The sequence below is a fragment of the Clarias gariepinus genome, chromosome 14, assembly GCF_024256425.1.
Source record: "Clarias gariepinus isolate MV-2021 ecotype Netherlands chromosome 14, CGAR_prim_01v2, whole genome shotgun sequence".
In the NCBI taxonomy this organism is placed as follows: Eukaryota; Metazoa; Chordata; class Actinopteri; order Siluriformes; family Clariidae; genus Clarias; species Clarias gariepinus.
The window spans coordinates 25,170,001-25,185,798 of record NC_071113.1 but is presented as its reverse complement, the minus strand read 5'-3'; the positions used below and the strand labels follow the sequence as shown (position 1 = coordinate 25,185,798).

At 37.1% G+C, this 15,798-nt stretch overlaps 1 protein-coding gene across 1 annotated transcript in view; it reads left to right on the top strand.

Annotated features, from left to right (window-relative positions):
* The first annotated feature begins 3,793 nt into the window (after positions 1 to 3,793).
* Positions 3,794 to 15,798, top strand: part of pax2b (paired box 2b) — a 21,977-nt gene continuing 9,972 nt past the window's right edge. Inside the window, exons 1-5 of the mRNA XM_053511492.1 lie at positions 3,794 to 3,877; positions 5,101 to 5,266; positions 5,952 to 6,149; positions 9,951 to 10,030; positions 10,319 to 10,438. Coding sequence (XP_053367467.1) covers positions 3,835 to 3,877; positions 5,101 to 5,266; positions 5,952 to 6,149; positions 9,951 to 10,030; positions 10,319 to 10,438 — 607 coding nt within the window. The 5' untranslated portion in view covers positions 3,794 to 3,834. The remainder of the gene's footprint in view (positions 3,878 to 5,100; positions 5,267 to 5,951; positions 6,150 to 9,950; positions 10,031 to 10,318; positions 10,439 to 15,798) is intronic.

Genomic DNA, 15,798 nt, shown 5'->3' with positions numbered 1-15,798 from the left:
CTGAGTGTGACAGATTTTCCTTTTGTCTTTAAAATACACACATTAAAAACATAGTTAATACAAACATTACTAATATGTTATGCTATGTACAAAATGTGAATACTGTATATATGAAGTAAACATTGCCGGTTTTCTACCCTTTTTGCACATCTAAATAATAAAATAAAACCCGAGTCACCTTTTAATTTGGAGCTCCTAATGGTAAGATCAATGGGAAGCAGTTGTAATGATCTAATTAATGATGTCGAAATGAAAAGCTCGCGCAGGGCGGAAGGGAAACTCTCCATCTGTTCAGCCCTGCAACCATTTTACACTCTTCTCATCTACACACTTTCCCCCTACACACTCACTTTTTAAAGGCAGACTATTTATTCTGTATAAACAAGCTATAGCTATATATTTATTAGGCACATACAATAGTTGAATAATGAAAAAGAAAACCAATAAAATAGATTAGTTTAATGTATTCTAGGGTATTTGCCAAGTATTGTTCAATACATTTCGAAGACGAACCTTGTGATAATAATAATAATAATAATAATAATAATAATAATGTATGTATATTGTAAACAAGAATGCATTAATATTTTAATGTAGCACATAAGCTACACATAATAACACATAATAACCTACACAGTCATTCCGTTACAAACATTTGATCCTGATAGGTTTGCTATTTAATTTGACATGGTCACTAATATGCAATTAAACTATAACTACACTGATTTGATGTAACGCTGTTGTGCTAATATTACAGCCTGCCATGCGCTAAATACAGCGCAAACTACACTGAATCAGTGTTTGAAATGACATCTAAATATCCGCAATAAATTAAGAATGGTAAAATAGAAGAAACAGACTAAACTCCATTCAGGACTGCACGAGGTTACTTTATTTATTTATTTATATTTTCAGCAAAAGTAAATTTATTTGTGGTACACCTTCGCAAAAACGTGAAAAAAATAAATAAATAAATATATATATATATATATATATATATATATATATATATATATATATATTCAGAATCATGGATCAAGTCTTGACGCATCCTTCAGTAGTCGGCCCATGACCAGCTTGGACGTCACAAGTGATTACTATCGTTACTAAAATACATGTTACTTTTTGACAGAGCAATTTAGTACGGTACACATGGTTTTGTCTGTATAGCACATATAAGGTCTGGAGTACCTTACTGGAGTACATCTTTCCCTCTGAACTTAAACTTTTATCCATGTGCATCACGAGACTGACAAGAAACCACCTCATCTGGAGGGCTGTGGAACATGCTGTATAGTCAGATGCTGTACCCATGTGGTGCTTAGAGAGCTCTTGTTTTTTTCCTGCTCTTTCTTTCAATCCCTCCGAGGAAAGCGGCTGAGAGGAAAAGAGGCAGCGCGCGACTGAAGATGGATCACTTGCTGTCAGTCTGCGAGGCCCTTATGAAATTAGTTCTCACGTTTTACATCACGCACATTACATTTCGCTTTTTTGCCCTGCCTTATTCATCTCCTTCCTGTTCAGTCATATTGATTCGGTTGAAATAATAGCAAAATGTGTTTTTTCCTGGTCAAATTGTAGGTCTTGTACGAAATCTCACAATCTGTACCAAACGAATAAACAAACACAAAAGCAGCCTACTAATTTTCGTGCATTGTTTTTAACTTTTTGCTGCATGGAAATCACAAAGGGAATAAAAACAATATGCATCTACTGAGAGCATGCACTGAGCGTATGCTAATATAAACAGTGCTTGAATAGGACACGAGCCGGTGTAATTGCTTAATAACGGGGTTAAACGGCACAGCGCGGGGTTCACGCGCCTCCCCGTGCAGGCTGACCGGAGTAAACAAAGCGATGATTCTCTCTATCTGTTTACAATCCGTTCGAGATTTTCTTCGCACAAAAACACCGACACTTCATTTTAGTACGAAAAGAAGAAAAAAACGAGTAGAGCACAAGGGCAAGTGGGGAAAGACAGGATAGGAGGAGGGGGGGTCTCAGAAAAAAAAAACTGTAGCTGTGGGGTAAGTGTGCAGCGGAGGGTGAAATTGCAGCCCGTAGTGCTACATATTGTAGCAGAAAACGCTTCCAAAAGCGGTGCGAGCAAGAAAAATCATCCCCTAACCTAACTAGGAGGCCTGCATCTCCACCCCTTTAGCCCTGAGAGATTTTGCTAAAAACACCCGAGTCCCGCATCTACTCCTCCACACTACTGTAGCTCTCTTAGTACACATTCTTATAGGTGCATTAAATTGCTTGAAATAGCAAAATCATGCCGATGTCGTAGCCATTTGGTGGACAAATCACGAATTAACTCTGAAAGATTATGGTTTTATAGAAAAAAGAAATAGGTCTGTCTGTTTATTTTGAGGGAAATATTGAACAGATAAATAAATCAAAAGAACAACAATATTAAACCATTATATCCGCTATATCTCCAGGGTCAGAGACTTAGAATTTAAGGTTTCCGAATATAATTAAAATTCCCAAAACAAATATGAGAACAACATATGACTTTATTTTGTCAAAAATTCCCAAAGGAACCGCATCTAAAATAACTCAACATTATACCAGAGAGTCAGGATCGCTTAAATGAATGCGTACCACTTGATGTCAATACTTTATCAATAGCCTAATTTGTGGACCTCGGTGCAAGTTTTTCAGCCATAACCCCCTCAGCAGCATGAAAACTACAGAGCGCCCTCTACAGCGGAAGTTGTGCGGCGATCCTGCGCCTATATGACGCAAAGCAGTAATAGCTACCGCTGAACTCAGTAGACTAGCCGAAAAGACTAAAATCAAAAGAAAGATTAAGATAAATACATTTATAGAGATTAATACATTATGGGGACAATTTATTTTAATCCTACTCATTAAAAGAAAAGAAGAAGACGATGATAAAGAAGAAGACACGTGACAAAATTCAATTAAAAGAAAAATGACACATTTTACGCGCATCAACAGTACATTATTTAGTAAAGGCTGTAATATAATTACCATAAATAACAAAGTGCTTTGTTCATTTTTGTACCAAAATGAATAAAAAAATAAAAATAAAAATAACTTAATCATAATGTAAAGTGTTCCTAAATTCGCACTAAACTCTTGCTGGAGCAGAGCTGAATGTTTATGGCGCATCTCCCTCCCCCTTTTTTGGAGTGACAGGCGGATGGCCCTCCTCATTTCAGCCTCTCGCTTTTTACGTTGGCGAATCACAAAGTGTTGGAATCTGCTGCCTTTGTCTGAGAAGTCATCCATATAAGCAAAGAGGGGATCTGCAGCTCTTAGACACCGACACTACCGTCCCGGGGCTTCACTCCCGGCCCACGCATCCCAGCCCACGCGCACCCCGCATCCACTAGTCCGTGGTGAAAAGCTGAGCGAAGGAAACCCGCGTATCGCTTTTCCGCATCTTGTTCTCTGTATCCGAACTAGCCGAGGCCACTCGGGATTAAGGACGCGACCAGGCTCGATGGGACCATCCGTGCTGTCTGCGGTTTCCTTGTTTCAAGCACGCCTGCTTCTGTAGGCATCATAAACATCCGCTTCGGTTTGGTGATCGTTCTCAGTTTACCCAGCAAGCTTGGGTCATGCTTGACACCTGACATATCATCCGCGCTTTTGCTTTTTTGCTGAGCGGACAGTTTCTCAACAGGGAACTTCCCCCCCCTAAAGTTTTTAGGTCGGAAGCCGAGGGATCCGCGCTCATCTTATCCGCAAACACAAACACCTCTTTTTTGCGCCTCTTTCTCTTTTTTTTATCGTTTTGATCTCCAGAAGGACAGCGAGACGGCGACTTCAGTTGATTACCTGTCTTTTCTTTGCTATCCAATGGATATTCACTGCAAAGCAGACCCCTTCTCCGCCATGCACCGTAAGTTAGATACGAACTAATAGTGACATTTTGTTCATAAATATATAAAACATATCAATGTCTTAATTCTACATATAAAATATTCGCCATCAAAATTAAATTGACGTAAAATTGAACCGTTTATTTGTTAATAACAATAACAGCAATAATAATAATAATAATAATAATAATAATAATAATATATTCAGATTATCTACCAATACAGTATTAATAATTCAAATAATTCAAGCTATTTTCTAAACGATTGTTTGATTTCTTAAAATATCCAGTGCTCGTCATTCTACTGTTTTCTAAATAATTCACTTTAAAATATGCATTGACTTTCATTTAGCATTTAAGAACCCATAAAAGCATAAAACTCAAAATATAAATAAATTAGAAAATATAATTGTTATTTACACGGAAACTAATTGTTCAGCTCTTTCAAAAAAGTGATCTGCGGCTGCCGCATATCATTCAACATTATTAATTTAAAGATAATGAAGACATTCTTTTTAGAGATGTGTAACAGGAGGAACTCTTAATTATTTATAATAACGGAGTAAGGAATATGAATAAGCAGGTAATGTAATAGCCCAGGGAAGAAGAACAAGCGCGATTACTTCGACTACAAAAAATATATATATAATAACAACGTGAAAATGGATGAAATTCAACAAGAATCAAGTAATAATAAAACAAACAGCATGTACCTTGTACCTCCATGTGTAAAAAAAGGTACGCAAAACTGTAAAATGTAAATCATATACATTAATTAGTATTTTGCTGCAAATATAGCATAATAAACTGAGGAATAATAATAATAATAATAATAATAATAACATTTGCTGTTGTTGTTGTTGCCGTTGTTTATTTTAAACAAATCTTTAATCCCATAAATTACGCACGCTTTATTGTTACAACGCGTTTACAAATACACACATGATATACTTGCTCCAAACTGACTGTGGCAGCGTGCACTTAAAATTGTACAATAAAAATGTATTTTAAATAAAACAAAATAAAGCAGATTGGTGTAAAGCACTGCATTTCACAATAACGGCAATCATGAAGTTACTTCTGTAAGCTACCTCTGTTTTGTAATTAAAGCCTTAAATTGAAAATAAAAAATGAATAATGAATATAAAGTTTGGTTTACTTCCGTTATTAAAATACTTTTATATTCATTTTGCAAACAACAGGGAAAATCTGATAAATTCGTTTTGTGCGTGCGTGCATGACAGGGCATGGCGGAGTGAACCAGCTGGGCGGCGTGTTCGTGAACGGCAGGCCGCTACCGGACGTCGTGCGGCAGAGAATCGTGGAGCTCGCGCATCAGGGAGTGAGACCGTGCGACATATCGCGACAATTGAGGGTCAGTCACGGATGCGTCAGCAAGATCCTGGGCAGGTGAGAGGAGAGGGTGTGTGTGGTGTGCGTGTGGAGGGTGTATGTGAGAGAGATTCTGCTCTACTTACATTCATTAAAATAAAGTACATTTTTGGATTGTCCACCTTGTGCATGGTTGCCAGCAAAGTAGCTGGACAGATATTTAATACTACAAACTTACTTGCAGACAGGTTCTGCTGCACTTTGAAAGATCCTGACTAATATCTAATAAATAAACAGAACATCTCATACATAATTATATAATCTATCATATAAAAATCATTCGTAAACCACATTCAGTACCCAGATTTATTTCTAGGTAATTTATTTTTGAATGATCAAAAAAGTGGATTATAATAACGCATGTATCTATTTAACATAGATGCCTACAATTTCTTAAGAAAATAATACAAATCTATTATTAACTATCTATTTAAAAACTGTTATATTTGTCTTTATGTGTAGTTTTATTTTAAGCTATTTTCTAATAAATAGTACTCTAATAAATACCTAATAAGAGGCCAACACGTTTGAATAATAATGATGCTATTTCTAATTGTGTTAATTAAAATATGCATTAGCCGTATATGTTGATGGCTGTATAAGTTTGCACATGTGATCAATTTTTGTTGTGGTCTATATTATACTACTGTGTACTGAATTGCTGTAGGTCTGCATGTACCATTATTCCTTCTGGGTGCTGCAGGTACTATGAGACTGGCAGTATAAAGCCCGGAGTGATCGGGGGCTCCAAACCGAAAGTGGCCACTCCAAAAGTTGTGGATAAAATAGCGGACTATAAGAGACACAATCCCACGATGTTCGCGTGGGAGATCCGGGACCGACTGCTGGCGGAGGGCATCTGCGACAACGACACCGTGCCCAGCGTCTCCTCCATCAACAGGTCAGCAGCACGCACATTCATTATTAAAGACCAAGCAAGAGGGCAGACTGGCGGATTATGGCAGGGCGAAAACCCAGCAAGATGCCAAATAAAGTTTAGATGACGCGTAAATAACGTTGATAGTTATTCTAAACCTAAAAAAAAATAAAATAAAGCTAGGTGAAGGTAATGCTAGAAGGACATTGTGAAAATATTAATGTAAATGTGTATTTCCACTACTTAGCTAATTATTCATAAATTAAATAGTGGTAAAACACCGCAGTGCTCTTTTTTTAAAAATAATTTAATAATTCTTTAGTTAAAAAACGACACGCAGTATACAGAAAAATTTCCATGACTGATCTTCAATGACTGATCAATTTTTCTAGAGTGACACCAGATGTTGACAAAGTTTGTGATGAACGACAGTTTGTTTCAGCAAGCAGACCAGATACATTTTGGCGTTTAAAAAGCAACGAAGCTGCTTTTTTAGTGGTTTAGTGAAGGTGTGTCATTTCTTGAGACAAGGGGAGCAGAATTTTATAACTGCTCAATTTTCGGCATATTCCTACACAATTTAGTTTCAGCTGATGGTCTGGCTTATTACGATTTTTTGAAAGTGAAATAACACTTGGTCGATTTTCGCATCTATATTTATCTAAAGAGAGAACACCAAGTCCCTTCAGTTCCACCTTGGTAGGTAATTCGTGCTAAATCTTGGCTTGACTCAAGCTGCACACTACCATATTAAATACCATTTCAAACTAATATGGCACCAGTTTTAACGTGTTACTCAGGATGCTTCCACAGCGCCACCATCACTAAGCATGTTTAAAAAGCGATCACAAAGTAAATGCAAGGAATACTTACGCGAGATTTACGCGACACACAGCTTCCAGAATAAGCATTGACACTCATATATGCGAAGGAACCAAATTATATTCAAGGAAAATATTATTTGGTGACAAGTAAATGATTTAAAAAACGGAAATTAATAAATAAATGTATTTATTAATGAATGAATGAATGAATGAATACAAGCAAAACAATTCAAAGCAAATTAAAAGCAAATCAAAGAAAAATTCTCTACACCGTTTTGTAGGAAATCTAAAGAAGAGTTGAAGATTATGTGTGTACCTTTACACAATATGTTCAACCAAGCAATAAATAATCAAATCTGGAATTAGGCTCCATTGCAGAAGTCGGATGTAAAAATGAGACGGTTGTTATTGATAAAGAGCAAAAGTACACTGGAGTAAAAGTGGCAGGAGAGGAAAAGAAAGGCCTGTGAGCTTTGGTTAAGAGTCACTCTTCCATAAAACCAGCCTAGGCATTATATTTTAATGAGCCTGAATGCGAAAGAATAGACACGCCTCAGACAAGAAAAGGGGGAAAAATCATTTCATGCCTTGTGGTTGCCTAAAAACAGCTTTTGACACAAATGGATAAGAAATTCTAAATGTAGCCTGCCTAAATACAATTAAACACACTTCTTTAGACGTTTATGAATTAAAATCAATCTGTGCTGGCTATTTAGAAATGGATATCTGAGTCTTTACTTATGAGTAAAATTAATACATAAAAGTAAGACTTGTGGTAAGATCATTACCTTTATGATAATTTATGAAACTTCTTGGTTGCCTCCTTGAGGAATTCTTTAAAGGTTCAGGGTCAGAAAGGGTCCAAAGTACAACCTGAAGAAGAACACGAAGGGTGTAAAAACCCTCTGCCTGACACCACCAATAAATCTAAAAAACACAAAAAATGTGATGTACTACACGGGATTATTTTCAAAACACTGTTATACAGAACACAATTAATTATATATTAACAATTTCTATAAAAAATAGTTGTTTTGTATTGTAAGTGTAAGATTGTCTGTATGTAAGGATATTCATGCATTTGAAAGATTTAGCTTGGGGCTGTTGACAATGAGAGGATGGTTCAGCTTTAAACACCTTTATCTGGCATGCATTATTAACTTTCACAAAGTTCCTGTTGCACTGAGGTTTCTGCTCTTCTAGTCACTCACAACACTGACCACAAGATATCAAAACAGCCCTCAATGGCACTCAATATTATTGATTCCCGTGTAAGGCAATTTTAATATTTCTTCAGGGAATGTTCAGCTATGGGAATGCCATTAATTAATTTCCTTCAAATTACTTGTTCAATAAGAAGCCGAATAAAGTGTACAGATTTATGGAGACCACACTATTGATGGGGTCAAATTATTGTTATGAGAGAGCGAGAAAGCGTAAGAGAGAGAGAGAGAGAGAGAGAGAGAGAGAAACAATAAATAATCTTTGATATGTGATCACTGGTAAAGCTAAATCAGTTTCTTTAAAGCTGTGGCCTCAGGGCAGGAGTGTCTGAGGTGACAGAAATGCATAATATCATGATATCAATAGCAGAACTGTCATTTTAATGGATACATTTCTGACTTTTAAACAGCACAATTACAAGTCAAATGTTACAATGACCAAACATTTTTTTTATTCAAAAGTAATTTTTAGAAGTAGTAATACCTATAGATGACAAAATTATACTCAACCTCATCCTTACTATTGCAGCAAATAAAAATGTATGTCTGAATGTAAACTAATTATGCATTTATCTCTGTTTAGCTAGCAAAGGGAAAACACAATTTTCCATACTGAGTTTTCTAAACCATATTTTACATATTTGAGCTAAGACTTACACAGTGGCATTTATGGTAAATGAAACTCAAGTTTACAAATGAATGTGACAGCCTCCTCGATTCCTAAAATGCCTATCAGATTAAAGAAATCAGATGTTGGCGTAAACTGATGCAAAGGCACTAAGCAACTATTGCCTTCCTGTCACATGTAATTTATAGCCTTCTATTTGCATCTGTTTGCCCATGTGGCTAATCCCGAACTTTTTATTTCTGTGTTTGGATCAATAAAACCTCATCCATACCAGCTCTGGGGTTTTCTCCAGGAAGCCATACGGAGAGAAAAAGGGGGGAGAAAAGACAGAAATGAGTGTATATAAGAGAGAGAAAAGGTGCCAAGTCACAGTCGTGAATTTGATCATTAAGGACAATTGATGTGATCCCATGCTTTGTTTGCAGCTGCAAAAGTGCACCTGAGCTTTTCTGTACTTTCTAATTTGGTAAAAAAATAGACACATCTTTAGTCCTGGAGAACTAAGCAGGTTTTTCTCTTTCTTAATTAACTATATCCAACTGCCTTAAGCTACAGTATAATAATTATTCCAGTAATATCTCATCAAAAAATGATGAAGCTAAATTGTTGTAATTACTGTATGTATTATTTTATTATTTTATATATCTGTGATTCACTTAAGTATTTTTTAATCAGACAGCTTCAGACTGATTAAAGTAATGTCATCAAGAAGATTAAAATCCTTTCAATATCCAGAATCAACGAATATTAATGGTTACATCTTTACTTATAAAGTCATTGTCATATTAGGTATTGTTAGCCATATTGCTGCAACTTTTGACAACAAGGCTTAGCTAATTTGCAAAATTTGTTCTTTTAATTTAATTTCATTTTCAAGTAATTCCATTTAAGAAGTCTATTTTTGTACTTTAAAGAATGCATTGTTCTTTCCAAGGTTTTCTTTTACTTTATTTGTAAGAGTAGCTTGCTTTAAGACAAAAACCTCCCAAGAATATGCTTTGCTGTATTATTTTGTTTCTTGCAAAGAATTTCAACTGCACTTTCTGATTCAATCTCATATAAAGACCTCTTTCAGTGTAATAAAAAAACATGCAGTTATAGCTTCTACAGGCACTGAAGCTTTGTGACCTGTATCATTTTCATTTTACAGGATTATCCGCACTAAAGTTCAACAACAGTACCACCCCTCTCCTGATGGAACATCTCTCTCAACACCAGGACACACTATAGGTGAGATCATCCTACTTTGTCATTGGCATATGTGATTTTATTAATGCTTACTACTAAATTTAAAGCAGTTAAGGACGTTACAAGGGTGATTTTAGACTTGCAATAACGGAATCAGTTTGCTTTTAGAAATATAGGGAGTGATAAGTTTTGGTCCCGTGGGTTCCTAGACATAGAGATAGAGGTCTATATAATTGGTAATTTGTTTATGAATATCCATAAATTGTCCATAAGGAGTTCTTATGCATCATGGTTCGCAGCTTATGGCTTTTCTCCTCTGTCCCTTTATAGTCCCTAGCACAGCTTCCCCTCCAGTATCGAGCGGATCCAGTGATCCTGTGGGCTCATACTCTATCAATGGTATTCTTGGCATCCCTCGCTCCAATGGAGAGAAGAGGAAAAGAGATGATGGTAAGCACATGGGTTTTCTTTTGTTTCATAATTTCCTGCTGGATGAAGAGATTATAACTATGAGGATCTTTCTATTACTGATTTTCACTGTTTTTACTGACCTCAGAACATTTTGGTTACTATTTGTACAAAATTTGCTGCACTGCCTTGATGTATGTTTCAGTGGGAGCACATATTATAGCAAAAACAAATGTTTTCTCTTTCATTTCTCTTTTTTTTTCTTTTTTACAAGAAACATTTAAAACAGCTCAGTTGTCTTAATATACTGTAATTAGCAGTTCTCCAATTGTACATATTTTTATAGGATCCAAGCTTTATGTATTGCTTTAGGATTTTTTGAAAGCCCTTGAATTTTGCTGCAAAACATCAATCTAGATAAATGACTGCAAAATTAACTATATTTACATGAAACATGTTTCTGTCTCACGTCTTTTTCTTAATCTTTTTCAAATGGATTGATTTATTTTGCAGGACAAATTGAATTGCTAAAGTCAGTACTGAAGGTTAATCTTTAATCCCTTTAAGGACCATAGTAGTATTAAGTATTATGGATTTTTGTTGTTTGTAGGTTTAAATCTTGAAGCAGGTGTATCTTTGCCTTGAATGTTATTTTAATAAAAAAAAAAGATTAATTAAAATTGTTTTTAATAATAAAACACATAACATTTGTCTGTCTGCACTCTGGCTGTGCCCTTGTTGGTCTTAAAGTTTAAGGAAGACAAATTATGATATGAGTTTTGGGTGTGAGGTCATGATCTTGGCTAATGTTCGATCCACTGTACTCTGCTGTGATTAAAAGCTCTTCAGTAATTGCATGTCTAACCAACTCAATGAAGACAAGAGTAGTCCATCTAAAAAATTTATTCAACACAAGGACCCTAAATTATATTCTGCATATTAAAACAGCACACATGCACACTTAGTGTTATTTTTAATTAATTAATTAATTAATTTATTTATTTATTTATTAATGTGTTTATAATTTTTTTTAATTATTATTAGGGACTGGTACTTAAGGGCTAACCATAAAAGATGAATGTAGATACGTTTACACCATGGTAATACTGCATGTCAGGTTCACACACCCATATCAGGTCACGATAAAACTAATAGCCAAATTATTGCATGATTTTACCATTTATGCAAGGTTTTAGTGCTGTCCGATGTTCCTGTGTACAGGGGTTAATAGCTTACAGTATGTAGCCTGTAGCTGCTAAATCACCTCAAAGAAGAGTACCACGCTCAGTGTGAAGCTGATACATACGACAGATACATTTAGCGGGCGTATGGTACAGAGATCTGGGAAAGAGGTCATTCGCCTGCTTAGAGTATCAGTCACTATGGGCTTCTTCCATTTGTTCTGTCTCAGTTGAGCACGGCAAGCGGCAAGGGCACAGCGCCACATTATAGCTGAACCACAGAAATGATGGGAGCTCGGAGACTAGAGATATGTGTGTGTTCCTGTGTGTGCGTGTACTGTATGCGTGAGTTCGTGTGTGTGTGCGTGAAGAAGATGACTAGCGCACATGCTAGAAGATGACTGACTGTTTCAGGGGTTTTCCTCCTTCTGAAATGACCCTCCTGATGGGAGCCTATTTTCTTGATTTAAGTATCGCTGCTGAGGAAATGGGGGGAAAGAGTAATGGGAGGATAGAGAAGAGAAAGTATGAGTTCTGGGGGGGCGGAGGGGTTGGGGGGACATATATTCTATATGTTTTATGTACATCGACAAGGATGGGTATGAATTACAACTAGATTAACAAACGGACACAACTGTATGAGAAAGAGAAGGCTTATTTACAATATATTTATAGAAATATAGATAAGATAAAAGAAGACAAGACATATGACAGTATTCAACTTCCAACTCAAAGCCTGCTAATTTTTTTTTGTCTGAGTTTGTTGTATCATTTCCATGGGTTCATAGGCGCATAACACATTTAGTGTTGAGTCAGAGTTCTCCCAGCATATTTCATAACAAGAGGACATCAGGAGTAGTGTGAGAGAGATAGAGAGAGAGAGAGAGAAAGAGAGAGCATTTACAAATAAGCAAGAAGGGAAAAGAAGAAGAAGAAAAAAAAAACACTGAGCTGTGCTCAGAGAAAACCCTGCTGGAGGTTAAGAGTCGCGGTGTCAGCTACAACATAATAGATGGTGTTAGTGGTGGCGTCAGTTTGTTTTTACCCTGCTCTGTGGCATAGTGCCAAGCTGAGGCATCAGCTGTTGCTGTCCTTACAGTAGGGCTGAATTTAGCAGCAGGCTCCGAGTCCAGCTCCTCTAACCCACGCAGTGATGGGATAATGCACCATGACATGTGTTTATGTACACCGCAGTTCTGCCTGGGATGGCCACAGGGACACAGGTGTCAGTGTCGGCTATTAATCTGCCACTGCCACTGGATTACTGCAAATTAAAAGCAGTGAGATGGAGTGAGAGAGAGAGTGATAGAGAGGGAGAGAGAGATTTTCGGTGTCTTCGCTCCTGTGAATGTCCGAACAGCGAGATGGAAGTGACATTTAAGGGAATTTGCAATTCCACTGAGAAAAGTAATTACCTCACAAATTAACATCTAACATCCATACTGCTCCCCCCACCCCTCTACTAGTACCTCATATCACAGAAATTACTGTACTGCTGCCTCATACGCTTAGGCTATTAAGGAGATGAAAGATCATACCAGTCACCCTTACACACAGCCCAGCAAGGGTTCACACACTCTGATAAAGTGCTACGCAACTCTGCTCTTTTTTAGATATGCTATAGTTTGGCTTCATATCTGACAAATAAATGTGTCTCAAGAGCGCAATCACGCTGCTTTATCAGAAGCTCGATGGCTCTGCCAATCCAGTATGAAGAGGTTTAATATAACAAGCATAAGAGCAGAATAGGATTCACTGTTTTGTTACTAGAGTATGATTTAACATGGTTTTGATCTTACATTTGTATAGACATTTTAAAAACAGAGACACACACACACACAAACATACACACACATTGTTACACAAAATATACCTGTCCTCTTCTGGGTTAATGAAGCAATACTCTTTTATAGGTGTGTAGTGTAAGATTAAATAGTGTGTTAAAAGGATGCTTATTATTGTTAACATTCTTTGTGCTAAATTATAAAAATATAAAATATAAATCATACATATTTGTAAAAAAACTGTATAAATAAGATTAGGAACACTCAAACACTTTCATCCAACTAGAATAAACAAAAAAAATACTAAAACAGTAAATGAAGTGGAATAAATGTTAACAGCTATTCAGATATTTGTGTTTATTTATTTATTCATATACAGTATATATATTCATAGGCGGCACAATGATGTAGACGTTCGGCTTGCACCTCCAGGGTCAGGGTTCGAATCCCGGGCAGGCTTGATTCCCTTCTCTGTGTGCATGGAGTTTGCATGTTCTCCCCGTGCTTGGTGGGTTTCCTCCGGGTACTCCGGTTGCCTCCCACAGTCCAAAGACATGTAGGTTAGGTTGATTGGTGTTCCCAAATTGCCCGTAGTGTGTGAATGAGTGTGTTAGTGTGTGTATGTGCCCTGCGATGGATAGGCACCCTGTCCAGGGTGTACCATGCCTCGTGTCTCCTGGGATAGGCTCCAGGTCCCCGTGACCCTGAATACAGGATAGAGCGGTATAGAAGATGAGTGAGTGAGTGAGTAACTGCTCACTTATCATATACCACACTGAGTAGTTAGCAACTTAAACAGACTGGCTTCTATGATTACAGTGTATGGAAAAAGACCAAATATTGTTGTGAAGCTAAAAACACTTAGAAGTTACCATAAGGCATAAATTGTATAAAATAAATTGTTAAAGTCTAACCTGCATTTATTCATTTGTATACTCTGGATGGCACATGGCACACTCCCATCATCAGTCACACAATACAGGTAATTTGGAAATGCCAGTCAACCTAGACCACATGTTTTAGGACTGTGGGAGGAAACCACAGTGCCCAGAGGAAGCCCACCAATAACAGAGAACATTCAAACACTGTAGTTCATACATTATTTGTATATTTGTTGTTTACAAATGGATACATAATGCTAAAATGGTAGCTATTAGCATACAGATCATTGTCTCCTTACAAAACTACAGCAATAAATAAATAAATACATAAATAAAATGTGGAGATCTTATATGTCTTGGCTTAATTGTGGTGAGGAGGACATTGTGCACATTTTATGTATCCTTGGAAGATAAATTTGAACCATCTATGTAAGTATGTATGCCTCTGAGTCATCTCCTTCCATCTACTTCTGCCGCATTTTTCTTATTCCAAACATTTCATCCTCATCTAGTATCATCTCTTGTCCTCTTTTCCTTTCTCTTTCTCAGTCTTTCTCTCACTGAGAGGTCATGCCCTGTGGGTGTTATGCATCCCGCGGTGTTTCAGAGCCGCTCCTGTGCTCTGATAAAGTGGCCTCCCTCGTTACCTCAGCACTAATACTGGCTCACGTCAAAACGAATCCAGTGCTCACACTCACAGATCAATACTCCAGCAGCAGGCCAGACGAGAATGCGACTCAGGGCCGGAGGCTCAAAGCGCACAGCCAATCTGGCTCCAGGTGAAGGCTATTACATAAGCACTGATGGGGGGAAAAATGCAGACTCCATCTTTGACAAGCCAAGGTGTTCTGTTGTCTTGATCACTGCTTCATCAGTTGCTCGATTAAAATCTACATGCAGGATGAAGATGTTTAGTGTGCAAAATACACAGCAATTTATTCTTATGAAATATTATGTAAGCGATACAATTCCACAGTTTTCTACCTGAGATAGAAAAGCACCACACTAGTTAGTTATTCATTTTAAGACAGTTATTCGGCAGCTAGAGTGAATCTATTACAACAGTAAGTACAGAGGGCTCCTTGCAGCACATTTTTATAGTGTTGGATTTGCAAAGAGACGCTCTGCTGACGATGACATTTGATAGCTGCAGTCAAAATGCCAAAGCCACATTAGCCGGTGCAGTAATTGGCTTGTGTGTGTTTGTATGTGCATGTGTGGGTTTGTGTGTGGGAAGTTTATGTCACTAGTGTGCATGACAAATGCACTTGTATTGATCAGGTTTGTGGTCCTGGCCCTGTAATGGAGGGTAATTAATGACTCCATTTGCCCCAGCGCACACTAGAGGAAACAGTCTCCCTGCCATTAGGACAGGGAGGACAGGCTAGGAAGAAAAAAAAAAAACGATAACTTCACATATCTTAAGAGTTCATCAATTAAAATTTCTTTAAGTCACCTTGATTTCTAAGTCTTCTTGGTGCAATCTGACAGGCAGTCGATTTATCATAATTTGATGACCAAAGTTCGCATTTGTGCACCAGGTGAATGATGGGCGA